General features: G+C 53.1%; 1 protein-coding gene across 1 annotated transcript in view; it reads right to left on the minus strand.

Annotated features, from left to right (window-relative positions):
* Positions 1 to 608: 608 nt before the first annotated feature.
* The window catches only part of LOC106562707 (integrin alpha-11), a 141,539-nt gene continuing 117,163 nt past the window's right edge, over positions 609 to 24,984 (minus strand). The window contains exons 21-29 of the mRNA XM_045708429.2: positions 5,349 to 5,425; positions 4,726 to 4,809; positions 4,394 to 4,484; positions 4,104 to 4,217; positions 3,903 to 3,986; positions 3,705 to 3,815; positions 3,508 to 3,603; positions 2,597 to 2,710; positions 609 to 2,155 (exon numbers count right to left, since the gene is read on the minus strand). Coding sequence (XP_045564385.1) covers positions 2,078 to 2,155; positions 2,597 to 2,710; positions 3,508 to 3,603; positions 3,705 to 3,815; positions 3,903 to 3,986; positions 4,104 to 4,217; positions 4,394 to 4,484; positions 4,726 to 4,809; positions 5,349 to 5,425 — 849 coding nt within the window. The 3' untranslated portion in view covers positions 609 to 2,077. The remainder of the gene's footprint in view (positions 2,156 to 2,596; positions 2,711 to 3,507; positions 3,604 to 3,704; positions 3,816 to 3,902; positions 3,987 to 4,103; positions 4,218 to 4,393; positions 4,485 to 4,725; positions 4,810 to 5,348; positions 5,426 to 24,984) is intronic.

A 24,984-nucleotide genomic window follows, 5' to 3' on the forward strand; every position in this document is an offset into this window, starting at 1 on the left:
ACGCGGATGAAAGTTGGGGGAAGGGATTTTTCACGTGGGCGTAGGATCTCTACTGCAGTTTGAGTTTATTGATTCTAGCAGATAACTGCAGTTATGGAGAATTTATATTATTAAAACATTTCTCACTTAAAATACATAATACGTGGAGCTTTACCAGAGACTGAAGAGGAAGTGAGACACCCCACCCGCAGTTTTTTTTTCTGGTTGAATGAAAATCAATGAACTAACTAGATCAGACCCAGCTGCTATTGCATTGTTGTCTATGGAAGGCTACACCATTAAAAGTAGACTGGAACTGACCATTGTTTTCAATGGTAAATGGCCTGAGTTCACCATCTTCATTTATCCACCATATTTGACTTTACTTCGAGAGAACTTAGGGTGGCGTGATGTTGTCCCAGTGCTCTGCTGGTGAGGACTTATTAACACTTTTGCCTAGTTTGAAGGCTCTCTGTCTTAGAAGCCAGCTTCAATGTATCGGCCATTCAGTTTGCTATTTTTGTCAGTTACTTCTATACAATTGTGTGTGTGTTTCACGGTGACGGGCATTGAAGGAGTGTATCATACAAAACGCTGATAACGTTGAGCCAACACAACAATAGATACAACACATTTTACATATTTTATTCTAGATGTATTAGTTGTTTTATACCTCATCCACATGGGTTGGACACTGACATTCATGAATAAACAAAAGGGATTTCATTGACAAAAAAACGTTTGAAAATGATTCATTTGGACATAGAAGCACTAAACACCAATGGTCCGATCCTCATTAGATCATATAACATTACATGATAGACAGCCATTTTGTTGAAATCCTGAATAAGTCGGTCTTCAACAGCACGCTCAGAACAGGTGCATGTTGTGGATGGAGAATAGTTCGATGCATATCCTTTTTTCAAAGGCTATTTGTTGTGGTGCAAAGCATGTCAGAAAACCGATTTGTATTTGTCTCGTAGGCTAAACTCATTTGCCATGTCTCTGGAATAACAGGATAATGCCACAATCCTTGTGGGGAATACTGGAAAATCACAATATTAGACTTGGTTATGTATAAAAAGATAGTTGACTATTTACAAAATTCAAGTTTGTATTTCTACAAAGTAAAAGTGCATCAAAATGATGAATTTATTCCGTGTATTTTCCTCCAATGGAGATACTGTAGGACTAGTATGAGAGGAGAGGGGAAGGAACATTGGATCTCCAAAACAGAAGGTATTTTCTTGGGACTTCCAAAAAACAGTTCTCTGCCCAAGTTCTTTGGAAACAAAAGCACCAGAGAGTTTCTTGAATGTTGACAATTGTTGTCCTGGTGCCTTGGAGATTTTCAGTTCACAATACCATTCTCTAAAAGTCACTTGGGTAGAGTCACATCTACTGGCACATGCCGCCAACTTCTTCGTCTTTGTGTTTCTCTCCAGAAGTATGTACTGTACTTGTCAGCGCAGTAGGCCATAGTAGGCCAATATAGCCGCCTGCAGTTGGCACAGCACCTTGAGGTTTTTTCTTGTACAGTGTACAGTTATCTCAAAACAAAGCCTACCAAGTTGAATCAAATTTAAGCTGCTTGCCTCAGAATCATTGTCTGATTATAACTGCAGCCCTTTCTAAGTTAGTCATTATTACACCAATAGGAATGGACTCATCAACCAAAATATCTCTCCATCGCTCTTCAATGTGGTCAGGAGGAAGGGTGCCATAGCCTAAATACAGGGTAGAGGTTAGAGGTGGGTAACCAGGGGCAGTGTGGGTGGAGGTTAGAGGTGGGTAACCATGGGGAAGGGTGTCTAGCTAAAGGGTAGAGGTCAGAGGTGGGTATGGGTAACCAGGCACCGAGGAGGGTCCAGTAGTCTCAGCAGTACAGTGGAGGGCAGGGCATTATGGTTGGTAGTGCTAACGTCTCATGGGTCATACAGGTACAGTTGGTCATCCAGTGCACTGAGCAGGTGTTGATTTGACGGTCTCATCTTGCAGAGCCTTCTGGACTGTACCACTGTAGTGTCGGGGGAGATGGGGCAGTCCCTGAGTGTTGGGTCCCCTGTGTGTGTGATGGCTGGTCCCTCGCCTGCGTTAGTTACCGCTCCTCTGCCACCTTTCCATTGGTCTCCTGCTCATCCTCTTCTCTCCTCTTCTGCCTCTGGAAGAAGCCAAGCTTGGAGGAGGAGGGAGAAGTGAGATTCAAAGGCATAGATGCTTCTAGATCGTTTTCATAGAAACAATCTCAGCTGGCTTTATCAGTGTGGGGCATGCTGTTTCTTAGTGGGAAAATACATACAATAATGTACAATCATTCTTTGCCAGAAGAGGGCAGTGTCGTCCACTACATTACACTGCAGTTACAACACTGTCTCGACGTCAGTCAGTTAAAATACTCCTACTGAATTTAGAGAAAGAACCCGAGTGGCACACTATGCTCATTGTCACTTCTGCAATCCAGGACAGTAAAATTACAGGTGCAATCTGGCAATTATCTAGTTTAAGCAAACAAATCCTGTTGCTGTAAACTCACTATCTCCATGATAAATGTATATTGTGATCATCATGCTGGTGTAATGTTTGTATGAGAGCTCCAGGGCAGTAGGGCAGGCTTTACCTTCCATAGAGCTAGGCTGAGCAGGGATAGCAGCAACAACCCTCCCAGCGTGCTCCCAATGATAATCCAGATTGAGATTCTGTAATCCCCTTCTTTCCTAATCTCCAGGATTATCTGTGGAAACGAGCACACAAAACAAGACAAAATGGCACCCCGATCAAATAACAAAAGCTGATCCTAGTTCAGTTTACATGCCATAGACTGCAATAGATTACAACAGATTACGTCTACTATAGGGAATCTTACTACATGTCCCTGTTTTGTACCATTGGAAGACTTCAAAAGGGCAGATTCTAGTTTTTTTTTAAAGCAACTGGTGCCTCTAAAGGTACACACACATTATATGCAGATCTATCTTGCGTGATGCTTTGTGGGTCAGTGTTAACACAGTGTCATCTTGTGTGGATCACCGGCTTTACTGGAATTCCATCTGATCAATGATGCATTCAAAATAAAATGTTTCCATGCTCTCTTTCCCTGTGGAGTCTCATCAAAAGCAGAGATGAAGGGAACTGGTTGTGCTTCTAAGAGCGCTGAGTTGAGTGCATAACAACTTTGTGTGACTGGTTGTTGCTTAACTCTAAATATTGGCCTATAGGTGGCAGCAATGAGCAGTTTATGGGAGAACAGGGCTCCACCACACGTGTTGCTGCTGGTCCTTTCGGTCCTTAAGCACCATGCAGTCAATCATGTGTGTTAGAATAACAGCCTTGGCTGTGAGGATTCTGCATAGCTATTAGGAGCTCATTTGTAGAACATGAACTGCAACTATAGTGAAATGTAGTCTAGTCTCTTGGCCAGGCTGCTATTGAAAATACAAGTTTTAAATCGAATGAATGAATGACTCTATAGAAAAGGTTAAAAGGTTATGCACTGAAGTGTGTCTTGACTTGGGAGTGTGTTGTACTCACATGTCTGACAGGCCTTTCTTCATGAAGAAACATGGGGCTTGAAGGTGGAAGTTCTACTGCTGCACTCGTCACCAGTTCCAGGACTTTGAACCTCAGCTGGTGTTGTAAGAGAGAGTGAATGAACACAACAGGAAGTTAACGTCTTACAGACATGCTCAAGGAGTGTAGGATTTAGCATTGGAATGTGATATACTCACAGCATGCAAGGCGTCCAACCGTAATGCCCCCCTGATTCTGACGCTGACTTCCTTGTAGGGGTTCAGGTTGACAGTGCATTGGACCGGCAGAGGCAGAGTATTGGACTGGTTCTGAAGAGGCCAAACACAAGCTTGTTAGTTAAGAATGTTCCATTATTTAGGTAAGCTAGTTGCAATCATATGGTGTGGGTGGTTTACCAGGCGTGAGACTCGAGAGAGGTCTTCTGGAGACGCCCTGCTCTGTGCCACATGTTGAGGGGGTATGCAGTGGGTACCGTCTGTCTAAGGAGACAGAATTACATCTCCGTTAGAACCCAGACAGTATAAGGACACACTTGGTGGTCTCTCAAAGGAAGCAGACCATTCTAAGTCCTTTGCCAGATTTTCAAGTCCTCTCACCTTGTCAATATGGAAGTCCGATATCTGCAACAGCTGGTTCCCGTTTTTGGTCATCTCTGGAATTTCTATATTCAACTGCAGGTCCCTCACGGGAAAGAAGCCCAGATTCTGAATCTGTGAGAAATATAGGGCACTAATTCAGTCTTAACTCAAGCAATAAAAAATTGTTGGGGTATTTTGTAAATGTAATTGCAATATACAGTATTTCTACACTGTAAAGACAATTGATTGTTGCGTGGTTGCTGTATGATTGTGCCGCAACCCAGTGTGTTGTGACCTTCGATCCTCACCTGGAAGGTGAAGTTGAAAGGAGGACCAATATTTCCAGGTATTTCCAGGGAGAGGTCTGCTTTGATCTCACAGCCAGAGGGGTTGGAGTCCCTTTACGGAGAAAAGAAGATGATACACTCAATCACGTACAGTATATCTGTATACTGTATATCTAACGTTTGCCATTGTGTCTGTGCAACACTAAATCAACATTGAATCGTTAAGTTCCAGTGACAGGGAATTGCATTGCTATGATAGTTCACTTTTATTTTACAAGAGTTTTATGAGTTTATTTAAGGAGACTGACAGAAGGGGAAGGAACTTTAGAGAGGACATTGTGACAAAGACAAACCTTGTAAATAGGAGGTCAGCCTCGTATTTCAGCGGGTGAAAGATGTCGTTGAAATTGTCTGCTAAGGTAACCTCCTCTCCGTCACTGTAGAGAAAAAAAAAATGCATTTCAACTATTCTGACATGCCAAACTCACATCTCAATGGGACTACATGCTAAGTGACCCTTGGATGACATGGACATATTTCAGAGATGTTATAGCTCCGTTTCTGTCAATATCCTGCTTCTCACTGGGTGGATCTGTGGTTAGTGTGATGAATCAGTTCATTGTTGAGAAATGCTGATTGAGATGCAGTATCTGCAGGTTTTCACCCTCTTTTCACCCTCACCCTGGTTAGTGACTGTTTGACACCACCCTCATCTGTTGATTAGTGACTGTTTTACACCACCCTCATCTGTTGATTAGTGACTGTTTGACACCACCCTCATCTATTGATTAGTGACTGTTTGACACCACCCTCATCTATTGATTAGTGACTGTTTGACACTAGGAAAGGAGAGGAGAAACTCCTGAGCTAAGAACATTATCTCATTATCTCACCTGATCATAACTGTAAAAATCATATTTATCAGACAGTAATTAAAAAACGGTTTATTATTTGAAGTGGTTTAGTGCGTCCTCACCTGCTGGCTTCTAGAATGACGCGTACGTGGTCCAGGAACACTGATCGGCTGAACTCAAACTCCAGGCGGAAAGATACCTACATGGGGGACGACAAGAGAGAGTATTATAGTACCACGATGACAAAATGTTTCCGATATTAATCTACTGTAGTCATTTCTCTCACAGGAAATATCATGCCTTTGCATCATAGTAAATAACTTTGTGGGTCAAAGCTTTTTTCCTTCTGTAATTCTTGGACAGACTTAACTCAATTCCGTCAACATTGCTGATTTGGTCGTTACAGTGCTCGTACTAGTCGCATTACCCATGAGTTTCGCATTACCCATGAGTTTTGCCACAACAGAACGGTCAAAACATGCATACAGGTGTGGACACAGAGTAGAGCTGAGCTGAGAGCAGTAGCACTGGGGGAGGGTTCTCCTGGCTATAAACCATTTCCAAACTGTACGTTTCCTCAGTCCCCAGCCTCCGACAATAATACATCCCACATTAGGGATTAAAGAGAGAAGCCTGCAATAACCTGGACTAAGTCCTTGGCCCAGGACTCAAGGAGCCTGCAGCCCTGTTGGTACCAAACAAAGAACCAGGGCATTTCCCCTCTGAAGACCAAGCACTGAACATATGTACAATTACTGTACTGCCAACATGGATCTGTTCAATGGAGACACACTGCAGCTACCGTGAGTTTACATATGCCTGATTTCTCAATCAACCCTTAAAACCTAGGAACCTTGTACCTTCATGTAGATGTAAACAGATTGGATATGTACAGTAGGTGAGAGTGAAGTGTTTTACATTCAGCATCACTACGTCAAGGGAAATAACAATATCTACATATAGATCAGGATGTTATGTATAATAATCAGGGTCGGTAGTCATTTTGCTTCGGGTCGGTAGTCATTTAGGCAGGTTACATTAGTGTTCTTGTCACAGGGACTATGGTGGTCTGCTTGAAACATGTAGGTATTACAGACTCGGTCAGGGAGAGGTTGAAATTATCAATGAAGATACTTGCCAGTTGGTCAGCGCATGCTTTGAGTACACGTCCTGGTAATCTGTCTGGCCCTGCGGCCTTGTGAATGTTGACCTGTTTAAAGGTCTTACATTGGCTGCGCAGAGCGTGATCACACAGTCATCCAGAACAGCTGATGCTTTCATGAATGTTTCAGTATTACTTGCCTCGAAGCGAGCATATAAGTTATTTAGCTCGTATGGTAGGCTCGTGTCACTGGGCAGCTCTTGGCTGTGCTTCCCTTTTTAGCATGTAATAGCTTGCAAGGGCTGGCATTTGCTCTCTACAGGGAACACTGCTGGTTTCACTGAGCTGGCCTCTGCTCTCTACAGGGAACACTGCTGGTTTCACTGGGCTGGCCTCTGCTCTCTACAGGGAACACTACTGGTTTCACTGGGCTGACCTCTGCCGTCTACAGGGAACACTGCTGGTTTCACTGTGCTGACCTCTGCCCTCTACAGGGAACACTGCTGGTTACACTGAGCTGGCCTCTGCTCTCTACAGGGAACACTGCTGGTTTCACTGGGCTGACCTCTGCCCTCTACAGGGAACACTGCTCGTTTCACTGCTGGCCTCTGCTCTCTAAAGGGAACACTGCTCGTTTCAGTGGGCTGGCCTCTGCTCTCTACAGGGAACACTGCTGGTTTCACTGGGCTGGCCTCTACAGGGAACACTGCTGGTTTCACTGGGCTGGCCACTGCTCTCTACAGGGAACACTGCTCGTTTCACTGGGCTGGCCTCTGCTCTCTACAGGGAACACTGCTCGTTTCACTGCTGGCCTCTGCTCTCTAAAGGGAACACTGCTGGCTTCACTGGGCTGGCCTCTACAAGGAACACTGCTGGCTTCACTGGGCTGGCCTTTGCTCTCTACAGGGAACACTGCTGGTTTCACTGCTGGCCTCTGCTCTCTATAGGGAACACTGCTGGTTTCACTGGGCTGGCCTCTGCCCTCTACAGGGAACACTGCTCATTTCACTGGGCTGGCCTTTGCTCTCTACAGGGAACACCGCTGGCTTCACTGGGCTGGCCTCTACAGGGAACACTGCTCGTTTCACTGAGCTGGCCTCTGCTCTCTACAGGGAACACTGCTGGTTTCACTGGGCTAGCCTTTGCTCTCTACAGGGAACACTGCTGGCTTCACTGAGCTGGCCTCCACAGGGAACACTGCTCGTTTCACTGCTGGCCTCTGCTCTCTACAGGGAACACTGCTGGTTTCACTGGGCTGGCCTCTGCTCTCTACAGGGAACACTGCTGGTTTCACTGCTGGCCTCTGCTCTCTACAGGGAACACTGCTGGTTTCACTGGGCTAGCCTCTAAAGGGAACACTGCTGGTTTCACTGGGCTGGCCTCTGCTCTCTACAGGGAACACTGCTGGTTTCACTGAGCTGGCCTCTGCTCTCTACAGGGAACACTGCTAGTTTCACTGCTGGCCTCTGCTATCTACAGGGAACACTGCTGACTTCACTGGGCTGGACTCAACAGGGAACACTGCTGGTTTCACTGGGCTGGACTTTGCTCTCTACAGGGAACACTGCTGGTTTCACTGAGCTGGCCTCTGCTCTCTACAGGGAACACTGCTGGCTTCACTGGGCTGGCCTCTACAGGGAACACTGCTGGCTTCACTGGGCTTGCCTCTGCCCTCTACAGGGAACACTACTGGTTTCACTGGGCTGTCCTCTGCCCTCTACAGGGAACACTGCTGGTTTCACTGGGCTGACCTCTGCCATCTACAGGGAACACTGCTGGTTTCACTGGGCTGACCTCTGCCCTCTACAGGGAACACTGCTGGTTTCCCTGAGCTGGCCTCTGCTCTCTACAGGGAACACTGCTCGTTTCACTGCTGGCCTCTGCTCTCTAAAGGGAACACTGCTCGTTTCAGTGGGCTGGCCTCTGCTCTCTACAGGGAACACTGCTGGTTTCACTGGGCTGGCCTCTACAGGGAACACTGCTGGTTTCACTGGGCTGGCCACTGCTCTCTACAGGGAACACTGCTCGTTTCACTGGGCTGGCCTCTGCTCTCTACAGGGAACACTGCTCGTTTCACTGCTGGCCTCTGCTCTCTAAAGGGAACACTGCTGGCTTCACTGGGCTGGCCTCTACAAGGAACACTGCTGGCTTCACTGGGCTGGCCTTTGCTCTCTACAGGGAACACTGCTGGTTTCACTGCTGGCCTCTGCTCTCTATAGGGAACACTGCTGGTTTCACTGGGATGGCCTCTGCCCTCTACAGGGAACACTGCTCATTTCACTGGGCTGGCCTTTGCTCTCTACAGGGAACACCGCTGGCTTCACTGGGCTGGCCTCTACAGGGAACACTGCTCGTTTCACTGAGCTGGCCTCTGCTCTCTACAGGGAACACTGCTGGTTTCACTGGGCTAGCCTTTGCTCTCTACAGGGAACACTGCTGGCTTCACTGAGCTGGCCTCTACAGGGAACACTGCTCGTTTCACTGGGCTGGCCTCTGCTCTCTACAGGGAACACTGCTGGTTTCACTGCTGGCCTCTGCTCTCTACAGGGAACACTGCTGGTTTCACTGGGCTAGACTCTAAAGGGAACACTGCTGGTTTCACTGGGCTGGCCTCTGCTCTCTACAGGGAACACTGCTGGTTTCACTGAGCTGGCCTCTGCTCTCTACAGGGAACACTGCTAGTTTCACTGCTGGCCTCTGCTCTCTACAGGGAACACTGCTGACTTCACTGGGCTGGACTCAACAGGGAACACTGCTGGTTTCACTGGGCTGGACTTTGCTCTCTACAGGGAACACTGCTGGTTTCACTGGGCTGGCCTCTGCTCTCTACAGGGAACACTGCTGGTTTCACTGGGCTGGCCTCTGCCCTCTACAGGGAACACTACTGGTTTCACTGGGCTGTCCTCTGCCCTCTACAGGGAACACTGCTGGTTTCACTGGGCTGACCTCTGCCATCTACAGGGAACACTGCTGGTTTCACTGGGCTGACCTCTGCCCTCTACAGGGAACACTGCTGGTTTCCCTGAGCTGGCCTCTGCTCTCTACAGGGAACACTGCTCGTTTCACTGCTGGCCTCTGCTCTCTACAGGGAACACTGCTGGCTTCACTGGGCTGGCCTCTACAGGGAACACTGCTGGCTCCACTGGGCTGGCCTCTGCTCTCTACGGGGAACACTGCTGGCTTCACTGGGCTGGCCTCTGCTCTCTACAGGGAACACTACTGGTTTCACTGGGCTGACCTCTGCCCTCTACAGGGAACACTGCTGGTTTCACTGCTGCCTCTGCTCTCTACAGGGAACACTGCTGGTTTCACTGGGCTGGCCTTTGCTCTCTACAGGGAACACTGATGGTTTCACTGCTGGCCTCTGCTCTCTACAGGGAACACTGCTGGTTTCACTGGGCTGGCCACTGCTGTCTACAGGGAACACTGCTGGTTTCACTGGGCTAGCCTCTACAGGGAACACTGCTGGTTTCACTGGGCTGGCCTTTGCTCTCTACAGGGAACACTGCTGGTTTCACTGGGCTGGCCTTTGCTCTCTACAGGGAACACTGCTGGTTTCACTGGGCTGGCCTCTGCTCTCTACAGGGAACACTGCTGGTTTCACTGGGCTGGCCTCTGCTCTCTACAGGGAACACTACTGGTTTCACTGGGCTGACCTCTGCCCTCTACATGGAACACTGCTGGTTTCACTGGGCTGACCTCTGCCCTCTACAGGGAACACTGCTGGTTTCACTGAGCTGGCCTCTGCTCTCAACAGGGAACACTGCTAGTTTCACTGCTGGCCTCTGCTCTCTACAGGGAACACTGCTGACTTCACTGGGCTGGACTCAACAGGGAACACTGCTGGTTTCACTGGGCTGGACTTTGCTCTCTACAGGGAACACTGCTGGTTTCACTGAGCTGGCCTCTGCTCTCTACAGGGAACACTGCTGGTTTCACTGGGCTGGCCTCTGCTCTCTACAGGGAACACTGCTGGTTTCACTGGGCTGGCCTCTGCCCTCTACAGGGAACACTGCTGGTTTCACTGAGCTGGCCTCTGCTCTCTACAGGGAACACTGCTCGTTTCACTGCTGGCCTCTGCTCTCTACAGGGAACACTGCTGGCTTCACTGGGCTGGCCTCTACAGGGAACACTGCTGGCTCCACTGGGCTGGCCTCTGCTCTCTACGGGGAACACTGCTGGCTTCACTGGGCTGGCCTCTGCTCTCTACGGGGAACACTGCTGGCTTCACTGGGCTGGCCTCTGCTCTCTACAGGGAACACTACTGGTTTCACTGGGCTGACCTCTGCCCTCTACAGGGAACACTGCTGGTTTCACTGCTGCCTCTGCTCTCTACAGGGAACACTGCTGGTTTCACTGGGCTGGCCTTTGCTCTCTACAGGGAACACTGATGGTTTCACTGCTGGCCTCTGCTCTCTACAGGGAACACTGCTGGTTTCACTGGGCTGGCCACTGCTGTCTACAGGGAACACTGCTGGTTTCACTGGGCTAGCCTCTACAGGGAACACTGCTGGTTTCACTGGGCTGGCCTTTGCTCTCTACAGGGAACACTGCTGGTTTCACTGGGCTGGCCTTTGCTCTCTACAGGGAACACTGCTGGTTTCACTGGGCTGGCCTCTGCTCTCTACAGGGAACACTGCTGGTTTCACTGGGCTGGCCTCTGCTCTCTACAGGGAACACTACTGGTTTCACTGGGCTGACCTCTGCCCTCTACATGGAACACTGCTGGTTTCACTGGGCTGACCTCTGCCCTCTACAGGGAACACTGCTGGTTTCACTGAGCTGGCCTCTGCTCTCAACAGGGAACACTGCTCGTTTCACTGCTGCCTCTGCTCTCTACAGGGAACACTGCTGGCTTCACTGGGCTGGCTTCTACATGGAACACTGCTGGTTTCACTGGGCTGGCCTTTGCTCTCTACAGGGAACACTGCTGGTTTCACTGGGCTGACCTCTGCTCTCTACAGGGAACACTGCTCGTTTCACTGGGCTGACCTCTGCCCTCTACAGGGAACAGTGCTGGTTTCACTGAGCTGGCCTCTGCTCTCTACAGGGAACACTGCTGGTTTCACTGGGCTTGCCACTGATCTCTACAGGGAACACTGCTGGTTTCACTGGGCTAGCCTCTGCTCTCTACAGGGAACACTGCTGGTTTCACTGGGCTAGCCTCTGCTCTCTACAGGGAACACTGCTGGCTTCACTGAGCTGGCCTCTACAGGGAACACTGCTGGTTTCATTGGGCTGGCCTTTGCTCTCCACAGGGAACACTGCAAGTTTCACTGATGGTCTCTGCTCTCTAAAGGGAATACTGCTGGCTTCACTGGGCTGGCCTCTGCTCTCTACAGGGAACACTGCTGGCTTCACTGGGCTGGCCTCTACAGGGAACACTGCTGGTTTCATTGGGCTGGCCTTTGCTCTCTACAGGGAACACTGCTGGTTTCACTGGGCTGACCTCTGCCCTCTACAGGGAACACTGCTGGTTTCACTGAGCTGGCCTCTGCTCTCTTCAAGGAACACTGCTGGTTTCACTGGGCTGGCCACTGCTCTACAGGGAACACTGCTCGTTTCACTGGGCTGGCCTCTGCCCTCGAAAGGGAACACTGCTGGTTTCACTGGGCTGACCTCTTCCCTTTACAGGGAACACTGCTGGTTTCACTGAGCTGGCCACTGCTCTCTACAGGGAACACTGCTCGTTTCACTGCTGGCCTCTGCTCTCTACAGGGAACACTGCTGGCTTCACTGGGCTGGCCTCTACAGGGAACACTGCTGGTTTCACTGGGTTGGTCTTTGCTCTCTACAGGGAACACTGCTGGTTTCACTGGGCTGGCCTCTGCTCTCTACAGGGAACACTGCTCGTTTCACTGGGCTGACCTCTGCCCTCTACAGGGAACAGTGCTGGTTTCACTGAGCTGGCCTCTGCTCTCTACAGGGAACACTGCTGGTTTCACTGGGCTTGCCACTGATCTCTACAGGGAACACTGCTGGTTTCACTGGGCTAGCCTCTGCTCTCTACAGGGAACACTGCTGGTTTCACTGGGCTAGCCTCTGCTCTCTACAGGGAACACTGCTGGCTTCACTGAGCTGGCCTCTACAGGGAACACTGCTGGTTTCTTTGGGCTGGCCTTTGCTCTCCACAGGGAACACTGCAAGTTTCACTGATGGTCTCTGCTCTCTAAAGGGAATACTGCTGGCTTCACTGGGCTGGCCTCTGCTCTCTACAGGGAACACTGCTGGCTTCACTGGGCTGGCCTCTACAGGGAACACTGCTGGTTTCATTGGGCTGGCCTTTGCTCTCTACAGGAAACACTGCTGGTTTCACTGGGCTGACCTCTGCCCTCTACAGGGAACACTGCTGGTTTCACTGAGCTGGCCTCTGCTCTCTTCAAGGAACACTGCTGGTTTCACTGGGCTGGCCACTGCTCTACAGGGAACACTGCTCGTTTCACTGGGCTGGCCTCTGCTCTCGAAAGGGAACACTGCTGGTTTCACTGGGCTGACCTCTTCCCTTTACAGGGAACACTGCTGGTTTCACTGAGCTGGCCACTGCTCTCTACAGGGAACACTGCTCGTTTCACTGCTGGCCTCTGCTCTCTACAGGGAACACTGCTGGCTTCACTGGGCTGGCCTCTACAGGGAACACTGCTGGTTTCACTGGGTTGGTCTTTGCTCTCTACAGGGAACACTGCTGGTTTCACTGGGCTGGCCTTTGCTCTCTACAGGGAACACTGCTGGTTTCACTGGGCTGACCTCTGCCCTCTACAGGGAACACTACTGGTTTCACTGGGCTGACCTCTGCCCTCTACAGGGAACACTGCTGGTTTCACTGGGCTGACCTCTGCCCTCTACAGGGAACACTGCTGGTTTCACTGGGCTGACCTCTGCCCTCTACAGGGAACACTGCTGGTTTCACTGAGCTGGCCTCTGCTCTCTACAGGGAACACTGCTCGTTTCACTGCTGGCCTCTGCTCTCTACAGGGAACACTGCTGGCTTCACTGGGCTGGCCTCTACAGGGAACACTGCTGGCTTCACTGGGCTGGCCTCTGCTCTCAACAGGGAACACTGCTGGTTTCACTGCTGGCCTCTGGTCTCTACAGGGAACACTGCTGGTTTCACTGGGCTGGCCACTGCTCTCTACAGGGAACACTGCTTGTTTCACTGTGCTGGCCTCTGCACTCTACAGGGAACACTGCTGGTTTCACTGGGCTAGCCTCTACAGGGAACACTGCTGGTTTCACTGGGCTGGTCTTTGCTCTCTACAGGGAACACTGCTGGTTTCACTGGGCTGGCCTCTGCTCTCTACAGGGAACACTGCTGGTTTCACTGGGCTGGCCTCTGCTCTCTACAGGGAACACTACTGGTTTCACTGGGCTGACCTCTGCCCTCTACAGGGAACACTGCTGGTTTCACTGAGCTGGCCTCTGCTCTCTACAGGGAACACTGCTCGTTTCACTGCTGGCCTCTGCTCTCTACAGGGAACACTGCTGGCTTCACTGGGCAGGCCTCTACAGGGAACACTGCTGGTTTCACTGGGCTGGCCTTTGCCCTCTACAGGGAACACTGCTGGTTACACTGGGCTGAGCTTTGCCCTCTACAGGGAACACTGCTGGTTTCACTAAGCTGGCCTCTGCTCTCTACAGGGAACACTGCTGGTTTCACTGTGCTGGCCACTGCTCTCTACAGGGAACACTGCTCGTTTCACTGGGCTGGCCTCTGCTCTCTACAGGGAACACTGCTGGTTTCACTGGGCTGGCCTCTGCTCTCTACAGGGAACACTGCTGGCTTCAATGGGCTGGCCTCAAAAGGGAACACTGCTGGCTTCACTAGGCTGGCCCCTGCTCTCTACAGGGAACACTGCTGGTTTCACTACTGGCCTCTGCTCTCTACAGGGAACACAACTGGTTTCACTGGGCTAACCTCTGCCCTCTACAGGGAACACTGCTGGGTTCACTGAGCTGGCCTCTGCTCACTACAGGGAACACTGCTCGTTTCACTGCTGGCCTTTGCTCTCTACAGGGAACACTGCTGGCTTCACTGGGCTGGCCTCTACAGGGAACACTGCTCGTTTCACTGGGCTGGCCTCTGCTCTCGACAGGGAACACTGCTGGTTTCACTGGGCTGACCTCTTCCCTCTACAGGGAACACTGCTGGTTTCACTGAGCTGGCCACTGCTCTCTACAGGGAACACTGCTCGTTTCACTGCTGGCCTCTGCTCTTTCCAGGGAACACTGCTGGCTTCACTGGGCTGGCCTCTACAGGGAACACTGCTGGTTTCACTGGGTTGGTCTTTGCTCTCTACAGGGAACACTGCTGGTTTCACTGGGCTGGCCTTTGCTCTCTACAGGGAACACTGCTGGTTTCACTGTGCTGACCTCTGCTCTCTACAGGGAACACTACTGGTTTCACTGGGCTGACCTCTGCCCTCTACAGGGAACACTGCTGGTTTCACTGGGCTGACCTCTGCCCTCTACAGGGAACACTGCTGGTTTCACTGGGCTGACCTCTGCCCTCTACAGGGAACACTACTCGTTTCACTGGCTGGCCTCTGCTCTCTACAGGGAACACTGCTGGCTTCACTGGGCTGGCCTCTACAGGGAACACTGCTGGCTTCACTGGGCTGGCCTCTGCTCTCAACAGGGAACACTGCTGGTTTCACTGCTGGCCTCTGGTATCTACAGGGAACACTGCTGGTTTCACTGGGCTGGCCACTGCTCTCTACAGGGAACACTGCTTGTTTTACTGGGCTGCCCTCTGCCCTCTACAGGGAACACTGCTGGTTTCACTGGGCTAGCCTCTGCCCTCTACAGGGAACACTGCTGGTTTCACTGCTGGCCTCTGCTCTCTACAGGGAACACTGCTGGCTTCACTGGGCTGGCCTCCACAGGGAACACTGCTCGTTTCACTGGGCTGGCCTCTGCTCTCTACAGGGAACACTGCTGCTTTCACTGGGCTAGCCTTTGCTCTCTACAGGGAACACTGCTGGCTTCACTGAGCTGTCCTCTACAGGGAACACTGCTCGTTTCACTGCTGGCCTCTGCTCTCTACAGGGAACACTGCTGGTTTCACTGGGCTGGCCTCTGCTCTCTACAGGGAACACTGCTCATTTCACTGGGCTGGCCTCTGCTCTCTACAGGGAACACTTGTGGCTTCAATGGGCTGGCCTCAAAAGGGAACACTGCTGGCTTCACTAGGCTGGCCCCTGCTCTCTACAGGGAACACTGCTGGTTTCACTACTGGCCACTGCTCTCTACAGGAAACACTGCTGGTTTCACTAGGCTGGCCTCTGCTCTCTACAGGGAACACTACTGGTTTCACTGGGCTAACCTCTGCCCTCTACAGGGAACACTGCTGGGTTCACTGAGCTGGCCTCTGCTCACTACAGGGAACACTGCTTGTTTCACTGCGGGCCTCTGCTCTCTACAGGGAACAATGCTGGCTTCACTGGGCTGGCCTCTACAGGGAACACTGCTGGCTTCACTGGGCTGGCCTCTGCTCTCTACAGGGAACACTGCTGGTTTCACTGCTAGCCTCTGCTCTCTACAGGGAACACTGCTGGTTTCACTGGGCTGACCTCTGCCCTCTACAGGGAACACTGCTCGTTTCACTGCTGGCCTCTGCTCTCTACAGGGAACACTGCTGGCTTCACTGGGCTGGCCTCTACAGGGAACACTGCTGGCTTCACTGGGCTGGCCTCTGCTCTCAACAGGGAACACTGCTGGTTTCACTGCTGGCCTCTGGTCTCTACAGGGAACACTGCTGGTTTCACTGGGCTGGCCACTGCTCCCTACAGGGAACACTGCTTGTTTCACTGGGCTGACCTCTGCACTCTACAGGGAACACTGCTGGTTTCACTGGGCTAGCCTCTACAGGGAACACTGCTGGTTTCACTGGGCTGGCCTTTGCTCTCTACAGGGAACACTGATGGTTTCACTGGGCTGGCCTCTGCTCTCTACAGGGAACACTACTGGTTTCACTGGGCTGACCTCTGCCCTCTACATGGAACACTGCTGGTTTCACTGGGGTGACCTCTGCCCTCTACAGGGAACACTGCTGGTTTCACTGAGCTGGCCTCTGCTCTCAACAGGGAACACTGCTGGTTTCACTGCGGCCTCTGCTCTCTACAGGGAACACTGCTGGCTTCACTGGGCTGGCCTCTACAGGGAACACTGCTGGTTTCACTGGGCTGGCCTTTGCTCTCTACAGGGAACACTGCTGGTTTCACTGGGCTGACCTCTGCTCTCTACAGGGAACACTGCTCTTTTCACTGGGCTGACCTCTGCCCTCTACAGGGAACAGTGCTGGTTTCACTGAGCTGGCCTCTGCTCTCTACAGGGAACACTGCTGGTTTCACTGGGCTTGCCACTGCTCTCTACAGTTAACACTGCTGGTTTCACTGGGCTAGCCTCTGCTCTCTACAGGGAACACTGCTGGTTTCACTGGGCTAACCTCTGCCCTCTACAGGGAACACTGCTGGGTTCACTGAGCTGGCCTCTGCTCTCTACAGGGAACACTGCTCGTTTCACTGCTGGCCTCTGCTCTCTACAGGGAACACTGCTGGCTTCACTGGGCTGGCCTCTACAGGGAACACTGCTCGTTTCACTGGGCTGGCCTCTGCTCTCGACAGGGAACACTGCTGGTTTCACTGGGCTGACCTCTTCCCTCTACAGGGAACACTGCTGGTTTCACTGAGCTGGCCACTGCTCTCTACAGGGAACACTGCTCGTTTCACTGCTGGCCTCTGCTCTTTCCAGGGAACACTGCTGGCTTCACTGGGCTGGCCTCTACAGGGAACACTGCTGGTTTCACTGGGCTGGCCTTTGCTCTCTACAGGGAACACTGCTGGTTTCACTGGGCTGGCCTTTGCTCTCTACAGGGAACACTGCTGGTTTCACTGGGCTGACCTCTGCTCTCTACAGGGAACACTACTGGTTTCACTGGGCTGACCTCTGCCCTCTACAGGGAACACTGCTGGTTTCACTGGGCTGATCTCTGCCCTCTACAGGGAACACTGCTGGTTTCACTGGGCTGACCTCTGCCCTCTACAGGGAACACTGCTGGTTTCACTGAGCTGGCCTCTGCTCTCTACAGGGAACACTGCTCGTTTCACTGCTGGCCTCTGCTCTCTACAGGGAACACTGCTGGCTTCACTGGGCTGGCCTCTACAGGGAACACTGCTGGCTTCACTGGGCTGGCCTCTGCTCTCAACAGGGAACACTGCTGGTTTCACTGCTGGCCTCTGGTCTCTACAGGGAACACTGCTGGTTTCACTGGGCTGGCCACTGCTCTCTACAGGGAACACTGCTTGTTTCACTGGGCTGCCCTCTGCACTCTACAGGGAACACTGCTGGTTTCACTGGGCTAGCCTCTACAGGGAACACTGCTGGTTTCACTGGGCTGGTCTTTGCTCTCTACAGGGAACACTGCTGGTTTCACTGGGCTGGCCTCTGCTCTCTACAGGGAACACTGCTGGTTTCACTGGGCTAGCCTTTGCTCTCTACAGGGAACACTGCTGGTTTCACTGAGCTGCCTCTGCTCTCTACAGGGAACACTGCTCGTTTCACTGCTGGCCTCTGCTCTCTACAGGGAACACTGCTGGCTTCACTGGGCTGGCCTCTACAGGGAACACTGCTGGCTTCACTGGGCTGGCCTCTGCCCTCTACAGGGAACACTGCTGGTTTCACTGCTGGCCTCTGCTCTCTACAGGGAACACTGCTGGCTTCACTGGGCTGGCCTCCACAGGGAACACTGCTCGTTTCACTGGGCTGGCCTCTGCTCTCTACAGGGAACACTGCTGCTTTCACTGGGCTAGCCTTTGCTCTCTACAGGGAACACTGCTGGCTTCACTGAGCTGTCCTCTACAGGGAACACTGCTCGTTTCACTGCTGGCCTCTGCTCTCTACAGGGAACACTGCTGGTTTCACTGGGCTGGCCTCTGCTCTCTACAGGGAACACTTGCTGGTTTCACTGCTGGCCTCTGCTCTCAAAAGGGAACACTGCTGGCTTCACTAGGCTGGCCCCTGCTCTCTACAGGGAACACTGCTGGTTTCACTACTGGCCACTGCTCTCTACAGGGAACACTGCTGGTTTCACTAGGCTGGCCTCTGCTCTCTACAGGGAACACTGCTGGTTTCACTGGGCTAACCTCTGCCCTCTACAGGGAACACTGCTGGTTTCACTGGGCTGGCCTCTGCTCACTACAGGGAACACTGCTTGTTTCACTGCGGGCCTCTGCTCTCTACAGGGAACACTGCTGGCTTCACTGGGCTGGCCTCTACAGGGAACACTGCTGGCTTCACTGGGCTGGCCTCTGCTCTCTACAGGGAACACTGCTGGTTTCACTGCTGAGCCTCTGCTCTCTACAGGGAACACTGCTGGTTTCACTGAGCTGGCCTCTGCTCTCTACAGGGAACACTGCTCGTTTCACTGCTGGCCTCTGCTCTCTACAGGGAACACTGCTGGCTTCACTGGGCTGGCCTCTACAGGGAACACTGCTGGCTTCACTGGGCTGGCCTCTGCTCTCAACAGGGAACACTGCTGGTTTCACTGCTGGCCTCTGGTCTCTACAGGGAACACTGCTGGTTTCACTGGGCTGGCCACTGCTCTCTACAGGGAACACTGCTTGTTTCACTGGGCTGGCCTCTGCACTCTACAGGGAACACTGCTGGTTTCACTGGGCTAGCCTCTACAGGGAACACTGCTGGTTTCACTGGGCTGGCCTTTGCTCTCTACAGGGAACACTGCTGGTTTCACTGGGCTGGCCTCTGCTCTCTACAGGGAACACTACTGGTTTCACTGGGCTGACCTCTGCCCTCTACATGGAACACTGCTGGTTTCACTGGGCTGACCTCTGCCCTCTACAGGGAACACTGCTGGTTTCACTGGGCTGGCCTCTGCTCTCTACAGGGAACACTGCTGGTTTCACTGCGGCCTCTGCTCTCTACAGGGAACACTGCTGGTTTCACTGGGCTGGCTCTCTACAAGGGAACACTGCTGGTTTCACTGGGCTGGCCTTTGCTCTCTACAGGGAACACTGCTGGTTTCACTGGGCTGGCCTCTGCTCTCTACAGGGAACACTGCTGGTTTCACTGGGCTGGCCTCTGCTCTCTACAGGGAACACTGCTGGTTTCACTGCTGGCCTCTGCTCTCTACAGGGAACACTGCTGGTTTCACTGGGCTGGCCTCTGCTCTCTACAGGGAACACTGCTGGTTTCACTGGGCTGCCTCTGCTCTCTACAGGGAACACTGCTGGTTTCACTGGGCTGGCCTTTGCTCTCTACAGGGAACACTGCTGGTTTCACTGGGCTGGCCTTTGCTCTCTACAGGGAACACTGCTGGTTTCACTGGGCTGGCCTCTGCCCACTACAGGGAACACTGCTGGTTTCATTGGGCTGGCCTTTGCTCTCTACAGGGAACACTGCTGGTTTCACTGGGCTGACCTCTGCCCTCTACAGGGAACACTGCTGGTTTCACTGGGCTGGCCTCTGCTCTCTACAGGGAACACTGCTGGTTTCACTGCTGGCCTCTGCTCTCTACAGGGAACACTGCTGGCTTCACTGGGCTGGCTCTCTACAGGGAACACTGCTGGCTTCACTGGGCTGGCCTCTGCTCTCTACAGGGAACACTGCTGGTTTCACTGCTGGCCTCTGCTCTCTACAGGGAACACTGCTGGTTTCACTGGGCTGGCCTCTGCTCTCTACAGGGAACACTGCTCGTTTCACTGGCTGGCCTCTGCTCTCTACAGGGAACACTGCTGGCTTCACTGGGCTGACCTCTGCCCTCTACAGGGCACACTGCTGGTTTCACTGAGCTGGCCTCTGCACTCTACAGGGAACACTGCTCGTTTCACTGCTGGCCTCTGCTCTCTACAGGGAACACTGCTGGCTTCACTGGGTTGGTCTTTGCTCTCTACAGGGAACACTGCTGGTTTCACTGGGCTGACCTCTGCCCTCTACAGGGAACACTGCTGGTTTCACTGAGCTGGCCTCTGCTCTCTACAGGGAACACTGCTCGTTTCACTGCTGGCCTCTGCTCTCTACAGGGAACACTACTGGTTTCACTGGGCTGACCTCTGCCCTCTACAGGGAACACTGCTGGTTTCACTGGGCTGACCTCTGCCCTCTACAGGGAACACTGCTGGTTTCACTGGGCTGACCTCTACAGGGAACACTGCTGTTTTCGCTGGGCTTGCCACTGCTCTCTACAGGGAACACTGCTCGTTTCACTGGGCTGGCCTCTGCTCTCTACAGGGAACACTGCTGGTTTCACTGGGCTAGCCTTTGCTCTCTACAGGGAACACTGCTGGCTTCACTGAGCTGGCCTCTGCTCTCTAAAGGGAACACTGCAGGCTTCACTGGGCTGGCCTCTACAGGCAACACTGCTGGCTTCACTGGGCTGGCCTTTGCTCTCTACAGGGAACACTGCTCGTTTCACTGCTGGCCTCTGCTCTCTAAAGGGAACACTGCAGGCTTCACTGGGCTGGCCTCTACAGGCAACACTGCTGGCTTCACTGGGCTGGCCTCTGCTCTTTACAGGGAACACTGTTGGTTTCACTGCTGGCCTCTGCTCTCTACAGGGAACACTGCTGGCTTCACTGGGCTGGTCTCTACAGGGAACACTGCTGGTTTCAAGGGGCTGGCCTTTGCTCTGTACAGGGAACACTGCTGGTTTCACTGGGTTGGTCTTTGCTCTCTATAGGGAACACTGCTGGTTTCACTGGGCTGGCCATTGCTCTCTGCAGGGAACACTGCTGGTTTCACTGGGCTGACCTCTGCCCTCTACAGGGAACACTGCTGGTTTCACTGGGCTGACCTCTGCCCTCTACAGGGAACACTGCTGGTTTCACTGAGCTGGCCTCTGCTCTCTACAGGGATCACTGCTCGTTTCACTGCTGGCCTCTGCTCTCTACAGGGAACACTGCTGGCTTCACTGGGCTGGCCTCTACAGGGAACACTGCTGGCTTCACTGGGCTGGCCTCTGCTCTCAACAGGGAACACTGCTGGTTTCACTGCTGGCCTCTGGTCTCTACAGGGAACACTGCTCGTTTCACTGCTGGCCTCTGCTCTCTACAGGGAACACTACTGGTTTCACTGGGCTGACCTCTGCCCTCTACAGGGAACACTGCTGGTTTCACTGGGCTGACCTCTGCCCTCTACAGGGAACACTGCTGGTTTCACTGGGCTGACCTCTACAGGGAACACTGCTGTTTTCGCTGGGCTTGCCACTGCTCTCTACAGGGAACACTGCTCGTTTCACTGGGCTGGCCTCTGCTCTCTACAGGGAACACTGCTGGTTTCACTGGGCTAGCCTTTGCTCTCTACAGGGAACACTGCTGGCTTCACTGAGCTGGCCTCTGCTCTCTAAAGGGAACACTGCAGGCTTCACTGGGCTGGCCTCTACAGGCAACACTGCTGGCTTCACTGGGCTGGCCTTTGCTCTCTACAGGGAACACTGCTCGTTTCACTGCTGGCCTCTGCTCTCTAAAGGGAACACTGCAGGCTTCACTGGGCTGGCCTCTACAGGCAACACTGCTGGCTTCACTGGGCTGGCCTCTGCTCTTTACAGGGAACACTGTTGGTTTCACTGCTGGCCTCTGCTCTCTACAGGGAACACTGCTGGCTTCACTGGGCTGGTCTCTACAGGGAACACTGCTGGTTTCAAGGGGCTGGCCTTTGCTCTGTACAGGGAACACTGCTGGTTTCACTGGGTTGGTCTTTGCTCTCTATAGGGAACACTGCTGGTTTCACTGGGCTGGCCATTGCTCTCTGCAGGGAACACTGCTGGTTTCACTGGGCTGACCTCTGCCCTCTACAGGGAACACTGCTGGTTTCACTGGGCTGACCTCTGCCCTCTACAGGGAACACTGCTGGTTTCACTGAGCTGGCCTCTGCTCTCTACAGGGATCACTGCTCGTTTCACTGCTGGCCTCTGCTCTCTACAGGGAACACTGCTGGCTTCACTGGGCTGGCCTCTACAGGGAACACTGCTGGCTTCACTGGGCTGGCCTCTGCTCTCAACAGGGAACACTGCTGGTTTCACTGCTGGCCTCTGGTCTCTACAGGGAACACTGCTGGTTTCACTGGGCTGGCCACTGCTCTCTACAGTGAACACTGCTTGTTTCACTGGGCTGGCCTCTGCACTCTACAGGGAACACTGCTGGTTTCACTGGGCTAGCCTCTACAGGGAACACTGCTGGTTTCACTGGGCTGGTTTTTGCTCTCTACAGGGAACACTGCTGGTTTCACTGGGCTGGCCTCTGCTCTCTACAGGGAACACTGCTGGTTTCACTGGGCTGGCCTCTTCTCTCTACAGGGAACTCTGCTGGTTTCACTGGGCTGGCCTCTGCTCTCTACAGGGAACACTACTGGTTTCACTGGGCTGACCTCTGCCCTCTACATGGAACACTGCTGGTTTCACTGTGGTGACCTCTGCCCTCTACAGGGAACACTGCTTGTTTCACTGAGCTGGCCTCTGCTCTCAACAGGGAACACTGCTGGTTTCACTGCGGCCTCTGCTCTCTACAGGGAACACTGCTGGCTTCACTGGGCTGGCCTCTACAGGGAACACTGCTGGTTTCACTGGGCTGGCCTCTGCTCTCTACAGGGAACTCTGCTGGTTTCACTGGGCTGTCCTCTGCTCTCTACAGGGACCACTACTGGTTTCACTGGGCTGCCCTCTGCCCTCTACATGGAACACTGCTGGTTTCACTGGGCTGGCCTTTGCTCTCTACAGGGAACACTGCTGGTTTCACTGGGCTGGCCTTTGCTCTCTACAGGGAACACTGCCGGTTTCACTGGGCTGACCTCTGCCCACTACAGGGAACACTACTGGTTTCACTGGGCTGACCTCTGCCCTCTACAGGGAACACTGCTGGTTTCACTGGGCTGACCTCTGCCCTCTACAGGGAACACTACTGGTTTCACTGGGCTGGCCTCTGCTCACTACAGGGAACACTGCTCGTTTCACTGCTGGCCTGTGCTCTCTACAGGGAACACTGCTGGCTTCACTGGGCTGGCTTCTACAGGGAACACTGCTGGCTTCACTGGGCTGGCCTCTGCTCTCTACAGGGAACACTGCTCGTTTCACTGCTGGCCTCTGCTCTCTACAGGGAACACTGCTGGTTTCATTGAGCTGGCCTCTGCTCTCTACAGGGAACACTGCTCGTTTCACTGCTGGCCTCTGCTCTCTACAGGGAACACTGCTGGCTTCACTGGGCTGGCCTCTACAGGGAACACTGCTGGCTTCACTGGGCGGGCCTCTGCTCTCAACAGGGAACACTGCTGGTTTCACTGCTGGCCTCTGCTCTCCACAGGGAACACTGCTGGTTTCACTGGGCAGGCCACTGCTCTCTGCAGGGAACACTGCTTGTTTCACTGGGCTGGCCTCTGCACTCTACAGGGAACACTGCTGGTTTCACAGGGCTAGCCTCTACAGGGAACACTGCTGGTTTCACTGGGCTGGCCTTTGCTCTCTACAGGGAACACTGCTGGTTTCACTGGGATGGCCTCTGCTCTCTACAGGGAACACTGCTGGTTTCACTGGGCTGGCCTCTGCTCTCTACAGGGAACACTGCTGGTTTCACTGGGCTGACCTCTGCCCTCTACAGGGAACACTATTGGTTTCACTGGGCTGGCCTCTGCTCTCTACAGGGAAAACTGCTTGTTTCACTGCTGGCCTCTGCTCTCTACAGGGAACACTGCTGGCTTCACTGGGCTGGCCTCTACAGGGAACACTGCTGGCTTCACTGGGCTGGCGCTCTCTACAGGGAACACTGCTGGTTTCACTGGGCTGGCCTTTGCTCTCTACAGGGAACACTGCTGGTTTCACTGGGCTGACGTCTGCCCATCTACAGGGAATTCTGCTGGTTTCACTGAGCTGGCCTCTGCTCTCTACAGGGAACACTGCTGGTTTCACTGGGCGCCCGCCCTCTCGGGCCTGCGGTCCTGGGCTGCCTCTGCCCTATCAGGGAACACTTTGGTTTCACTGGGCTGGCCTCTGCTCTCTACAGGGAAAACTGCCGCCTGCTGGCCTCTGCTCTCTGCAGGGAACACTGCTGGCTTCACTGGGCTGGCCTCTACAGGGAACACTGCTGGCTTCACTGGGCTGGTCTCTACAGGGAACACTGCTGGTTTCACTGGGCTGGCCTTTGCTCTCTACAGGGAACACTGCTGGTTTCACTGGGCTGACGTCTCCCATCTACAGGGAATTCTGCTGGTTTCACTGAGCTGGCCTCTGCTCTCTACAGGGAACACTGCTGGTTTCACTGGGTTGGTCTTTGCTCTCTATAGGGAACATTGCTGGTTTCACTGGGCTGGCCATTGCTCTCTGCAGGGAACACTTCTGGCTTCACTGGGCTGGCCTCTGCTCTCAACAGGGAACACTGCTGGTTTCACTGCTGGCCTCTGCTCTCTACAGGGAACACTGCTGGTTTCACTGGGCTTGCCACTGCTCTCTACAGGGAACACTGCTGGTTTCACTGGGCTAGACTCTGCTCTCTACAGGGAACACTGCTGGTTTCACTGGGCTAGCCTTTGCTCTCTACAGGGAACACTGCCGGCTTCACTGAGCTGGTCTCTACAGGGAACACTGCAAGTTTCACTGCTTGCCTCTGCTCTCTAAAGGGAATACTGCTGGCTTCACTGGGCTGGCCTCTACAGGGAACACT

This window comes from Salmo salar, chromosome 26 (genome assembly GCF_965601325.2).
Source record: "Salmo salar chromosome 26, fSalSal1, whole genome shotgun sequence".
NCBI classification, from domain to species: domain Eukaryota; kingdom Metazoa; phylum Chordata; class Actinopteri; order Salmoniformes; family Salmonidae; genus Salmo; species Salmo salar.